General features: G+C 36.1%; 1 protein-coding gene across 4 annotated transcripts; it reads right to left on the bottom strand.

Annotated features, from left to right (window-relative positions):
• Nucleotides 1-989: 989 nt before the first annotated feature.
• LOC145096816 (B3 domain-containing transcription repressor VAL2-like) lies at nt 990-3,460 on the bottom strand. 4 transcript variants are annotated; one of them, XM_079034177.1, is made up of 9 exons: nt 2,797-3,459; nt 2,599-2,709; nt 2,419-2,518; nt 2,223-2,298; nt 1,825-2,127; nt 1,710-1,746; nt 1,542-1,621; nt 1,351-1,418; nt 990-1,265 (listed from the first exon to the last, which is right to left on the bottom strand). In XM_079034177.1, exons 5-9 carry the CDS (start codon nt 1,827-1,829, stop codon nt 1,210-1,212), a joined length of 246 nt encoding a protein of 81 aa, XP_078890303.1. In that variant the 5' UTR covers nt 1,830-2,127; nt 2,223-2,298; nt 2,419-2,518; nt 2,599-2,709; nt 2,797-3,459; the 3' UTR covers nt 990-1,209. The 4 variants fall into 4 exon arrangements, 2 of the variants coding, with proteins under 2 accessions (XP_078890303.1, XP_078890302.1); XR_013704084.1 differs by having other exon boundaries at nt 1,825-2,293; nt 2,797-3,460; XR_013704083.1 differs by having other exon boundaries at nt 1,542-1,616; nt 1,825-2,298; nt 2,797-3,460.
• Between the last annotated feature and the right edge of the window lie 3,126 nt (nt 3,461-6,586).

Raw genomic sequence — 6,586 nt, forward strand, 5'->3', positions numbered from 1 at the left:
CAATCATGGATTCTTTACTCAGGTGTTCAGCAGTCAACTTTTCGAGGTGAGTTTCTTTCTAGTAGGAACGGGTCTATAGCCACAATGCCGACCCGGTTAGATAGTAGTTCCAGACTTTGGTCTGATGCCGGGAGGGTCCCGAGAAGTAGTTATGTGTGCTTGATGTCTTAGTGATTCATGCTTGCTATGTTATGTTATGGTATGTGCTATATGTTCCGGACTTTGGTGTGATGCCGGGTGGGGCCCATTGCAGTGGGCGGGGCATAAGTTATTCCAGACTTCGACCCGATGCCTGGCGAGGCCCAATGCCGGGTGGGGCACGATGCAGTGGGCGGGACCCAAGTATACCGAACTTCGGTCCGATACCAGGCGGGGCCCGATGAAGTGGGCAAGGCCCAGTATGTGTTTATATGTTATTGTATGGTATGTGGTAGTTTGGGGGAGCTCACTAAGCTTCATGCTTACAGTTTCAGTTCTGGTTTCAGGTACCTCTGCTAGCAAGAGCAAGAGCTCGGGATGATAGCACCACACACACCATAGTTTTATCCTAGGTGTTTGTTTGGATGTTTTGATATGATATTGACATTATTTTAATTTGATACATTTACTATGACATTTTGAGACACACGATTCATGGTTTTATTATATGATAGTTGATATTATGGTTTTGGTAATGTTTTAAAAACAAAAATTTTTGTATGGTATTTTTGGGACGTTTCGTTCAATAACTTTGTTTTTTATTGTTTTGTTCTTGCAGCCTATGAACAGACATTCTAATAAAGAAAAATCACAACATTTACAAATTAATGCACGCAATACTCGAACATTAAACATACCAGGAAGGCAAGAATGTATCCATAGCTTCCAACTCCACCCAAAGCATAGACACCATATGTGCCTTCTCAATTGCCTTTGGCCACCAATAAGGCATTTTGCCACAATTGCATCACACACTTTCTTGGCAAACTAACAAAATGACTCATTAAAGATGAATCGGTAATATAGGAGCCTCATATTCATTGTGCATGAACTGTTGTTGATGTAGGAAGACAAATTATAATAAAAAAACTAAAGACGAAGTGGGTAAAAGCTTCCAGCATCAGCATCCGCTGCTTTTAAGTAGCCAATTAGGGCATCAAGCACCTTATCTTGTACAGGCTCAATCGAATCAACAACCGTTTGCTTAAAAAAATTTCTCGATCAAACCACCTAGTCTTGGTCTGGTGCTGGCTTTTGGTTCATGGAGTTTCTCCATTTGTGAAACTCTAATCAGATGATGAAAATGAAAAGTCAATTAAGGGCTATTTTTTATGAGGGCATTTTCGTCTTTTTGCATGAAAGTTGTTGTACCTTTAGCCACCCTAAGAAGGTGGTCAAGTTCTCTAGGGCGTAATTCATCTGGTGCAACACAAGCAGACCTGTAAATGCCAATTTATTAGTATGTAAATAATCCGAAATTGTCACATGATGCGTAGTCTAACACAATAAAAGTAAAATACTTATTAAATTTTTTTATTATATTAAGAATAATTAGGATTCACCTGTTGTGATCCCAGACATTTTCTTGGCATGTCCATTTAGCATCGCCATTTTGAACAGTTATCACATTGGGCCCACTGTTCTGAAACATAATTTTTTTTATGTTAAGTTCAATTTATATATAATAAAATATAGAACGTGAAGCAATAATTGTTACACAGAAGAGCTACCAGTGAGTATACTCCCCTTTCCAAAAACAGGAGGTTCCTAAAAAAAAGAAAAAGAAAATTCAATATCCAAATATTTTTTTTAGATATTATTTGGGAAAAAATTAAGATGACTGACTTCATATTCTTCAAATTCTTGGTCTTCAATGGTGACACTACTTGGATTCAAAGCGTTAAGTGGAGTCAACATATCTTGTAATTCTTCCCATGTATATTTGAGCTCAAGAGCATCTTCACTTTCAATCAACAATCTTTTATTTTTTGAACTAATATCTCGACTTCTTTTTTTGTCTGGTTGAAATGAGTCAGCATTTGATTTGCTTCCTTGCTTCTCATTGCATGTTAGCTGGCATCTCCAATAGCCAAGCTCATATTTCTTGACCAATAGATTTAAATGGGAATTTGTGTTTCTCTTTAGTGACTGAAGAAGACCAGAATAATCACTCATATTTGAAAGATTCTCAATCGTATTAACACCAAATAAAGGGGAAAAGTGAAGAAACAAAAGCAATGTACACATTATTTGATGGGAATTCTGAATGACATGGATGCATATGATATTGAACTCAACTGGACCTCTCACAAGTCTTTCCTACAACATAACCAAGTTCATGAGATTTTAGACATTTGACAAAGTTATGGGCTATAAGTATCCCAAGTCCATGTTAACTGTGCATCGACCATTCCATATGATTAGATTAGATCAACTTACCATCAATCCTTGTGAACCACTGAATGAAACCCGAAGATTACTTTGAAATCATTGACGATATCCCCATATCACCAATCACAGCAGAAAAGAATGTGATTTCCTGCATATTAAACATCGCCTAAAGTCAAGCATAACTTACTACAACACATAAATAATATTTTATCTTCCAGTTACAAATACCTTGATATCAACTACGCATTTTATCCAAGACGTAGTGTGCTTCTCAGTTTCTGCAAAATTTTCTAGTGATAGTTTCGCCAGTTCAACCAATAACAAGTCATCAGATCGAACCTGTCCACATATAGTTCAAAAAGTTAAATCAAACGACAAATTTTCTATTGATGGTGAGGAGAAATCAAAAATCAGAGAAAAAGATACCTAAATTGGTTGTACAGATTGGAACACAGAGAGGGTTCCTAAAAACCAGCGATGTTGGTTTAATGATGGTGGTTCGGCGGTTTTTGAGACTTTTTCAGTAGAAACATCTACTGCATCGTAATCCATCGACCACCATGGTACCGATTTCCAGTTTGGTGGAAATCCTAAACTACAACATCACAGAGGCTAAATTGGTAGATGACAGCGGTGGAGAGGCTGCTGGGGATGACGATTCTGAAACTCGCTTTCTAGGGTAGGAGCTGGTGGAGGCCGACGATTCTCAGAAGAAGAAGATCATGGGTTCGAAGAGACGTCGATGGTGTTGGTGCCGGCTGAAGATGATGGCGATGACCGAAATAATTTGAGAAGTCGGAGAGAAAGGCATCTGATATGACTTCCCTTTCTTTGGATGTAGAAGAAACAAAAATGATCAGAGGTGGTGGATACTGTAACCGGAAGACCAAGCGGTGAGTCGATTGGTAGACATGGATCGAAGAATATCGACAATGACTTGGAGGAAGGCCGAGGCAGTAGAATAATAGCTGAATGACCGGGAAAGCACAAGAGTGTCACATGTACTCGGAAAAATGAGGTAGATCAGTAGAGGTGATGAGGGTTACCCCTTCTGTTGGCGGTGGGAAAGAGGTGGAACAGGGAGAGACAAACATGTGGAGGAAAGACACATGAAAATAACCCGTGTCCAAGGCATGCACACGTATCCAATCTTTGACCAGTAAAAAAGAACAACACATGTACATAGAAAATGACAAAATGGCAAAACAAGACCCCTTCAAAGAAACGATCCAAAACTGTAGCTACACACATAGACAGAGGACGATTTCTGCCAAAAAAAAACACATACTTCTCTGTAGCTAAGGTAGGACAATTTTAATATATATATATATATATATATATATATATATATATATATATATATATATAGGGTAAAGTGAATATACCTAACAACCTTATATAAGCTTAGGTACCTAACCACATCATACTACGTAATTTTGAATCATATTTGCATTGTAATCACCCAAAGTTTTTAAAATTCAACCTCAAAACTTGATTGCTTCCAAAATCTTTGGACTTTCACCATTATCTTCCTTCAAATGATGTCTTTCTATCGGAGACCCCCTTGTGGGCTTCATATACTAACGTTACAAATCAAATGTCGTAGGAAGAATATAATGGTGAATATCTAAAAATCTTGGAAGTAAATCAAGTTAAGAGTTGAAGTTTAAGAACCTTAGACGATTGCAATGGAAATATAATGCAAAACAATGTAGTATAATGTGGTTAGGTACCTAAGGTTATATAAGGTTGTTAGGTATATTCACTTTACCCATATATATATATATATATATATATATATATATATATATATATATATATATATATATATATATATATATATATATATTAAATGAATTTTCTTAATATTATAATTATAAATTTTAATAAAAATATTCATTATTATTATTATTATTTATAATCTTAACAATGTACTTTTGCTCTTAATTTCCCAAGCGTTTTATGAACATTGTATTTTTGCTACTTCAGAAATTTGTCACTATTTTGTTGTGCTTGTCAATATTGGTCCCTATTTCTACTTGATTTCTTTGTAATGAAATCATGCGGACCCAAATTATATTCAACAAAGAGATTACACACATACAATCGATTGTGTGTGTTTTGAGCAAATGGGTATTGAAGCCCAGAATCCATTCAACCCTTAAATCAAACTTCTTCTTCGTCTTGGATTAGCAGTCATCAATTGTTTGTTTGTTTTCGGTGACTGGAAAAGAACAATTCATTTTTGTTTCTATCTCTAAACAATCAGGGACAAAAGAGACATACAAAGAGAGCTAAGGTGAGTACAACATTTGTTCTTTGATTTCGGTTGTGAGGTAAACTCTAGCTCTGTTGATTTATGCATATTTTAGTACGAACCAATTGATTTGAGGTTAAATAGGATTTTTTGGGATATTGTAGGAGTAGGCAGTGGCTAAATTAAACACCGAAACCTGGAAAGTCACAGGTCACGTAGAAGGAAGGAAATCGTGAATCCATCTCCATCGCTACCAAAAAAAGCGGAGAATTAAACCAAAAGCATCTATATCTCTCTATTCACAATCATGTTATGAGTTTGAAACTTGCTCCCTAGCCTTCAAGATCTCTCAATGATTTCTCTAGTGCATGCCCTACCGACTTTTGTAATTATTGCTTCGACTTATACATATTTTTTTCATGCAAGCGATTTCCACTGTAGCTTTTAGAAAATCGGCCAAACATGCCAAGTGTCTGAACGTTTCATCCCATACATCCAATAACTCCAATCCATCTATAATTCAATGTCTGAACGTTTCATCCCATACATCCCATACGTTTCATCCCATATATATATATATATATATATATATATATATATATATATATATGTGTGTGTGTGTGTGTGTGTTTGTGTGTGTATGTTCAAATGATAACAATTTTTATTTTGAAAACAATTTTGAACCATCTATTAAAAAATTTCAATTTCATTAAAATAATTAAATAAAAGAAACATAATATTTCAATACTTCTATACCCTACTCACTCTATTATAATCCTCCCTGGTCTCATAACGCCGATGAGCTGCACCACCAAGGCCGTCAAAGCACCATAGGAGTACCGTTACAATGCCGCCAAATTGCCGCCGAAAAACGACCAAAACGGTCAACATACCGTCGTTTGAACACTCTCTTCACTCGCTTCAGATCTTCTAGTAACGTCCTTTCTTTACCTTCGTTTGTTCGTTCATCGAAAACCGCATTTATCTGCCTCTACTCTTCCTGAACCAACTCCCTCTGCCACTCCTCTTACTGAGCCGCCCTGAACCACCTCCTTGAGTTCTGGATTTAAAGTTAAAGGCCACTAGATCTGGTTTCCGATCTCCACAAAATAGATCACAAATCCGGAGAAATGTCCATCGGCGATCTTTGGACCCTCACAGTTGTTCTTCTCGTTAACATTTACTTCGCGATGGATGTCACCCCATAAAATTAGACTATTCACGCATCGATTGTAGGTTTGATTGTGATCACGATTATTTATGTAATCATCATTGGCAATATCTCGTTTTTTTATCTTATAGGCATCGTTTTAATATGGATTTGCTTGATTGAGATTAGGGGTGAGCATAGGCGGGTACCCGACAAAATATACTGAAACCGGAACCAACGGTTCCTAAGATGTTGAAACCGGAATCGGAACCGGTTATATCGGTTCTTAACATTTTGGAACCGCTCCCGGAACCACTGGAACCGGTTCCGGATTCCCAGTTGTTAAAAAATTGTAAACTAAATTAAGTTATACTAAACCAGATTATGCTTATAAAACCCCTTTTTATAAAAAAAAATGTACTTAAAATATTAAAACTTTAATATAATTTTTCATGGAACATGGAGTGCCAACAGGATACCACAAAAAACCATAACCCTCTTTGATCAACTCCTGCATCCTCATTGATTTCCTTTATATAAGCATAGCATAAATTCAATTTTTAATACAGCATGCGATGTTGGATAGTTTATTAAAATCAATATGTATCTTGTTATCACTATAACAATAATAAGACTAACCCGAATACATTAACTTAAACAAATATTACTAAAACTCAAAGCTATACTAACAACCACAAAATAGACATTAACGTTGATTTATATGTTTGTAATTCATGCTTTCTTAAATTAAATTAATATTTTGCCATTTCCCAATAACTATATCCGTAAATAGAAGTCCATGGAAAGTT

Source organism: Lactuca serriola, chromosome 4, assembly GCF_051521515.1.
Source record: "Lactuca serriola cultivar US96UC23 chromosome 4, Lser_US96UC23_V15, whole genome shotgun sequence".
NCBI classification, from domain to species: Eukaryota; Viridiplantae; Streptophyta; class Magnoliopsida; order Asterales; family Asteraceae; genus Lactuca; species Lactuca serriola.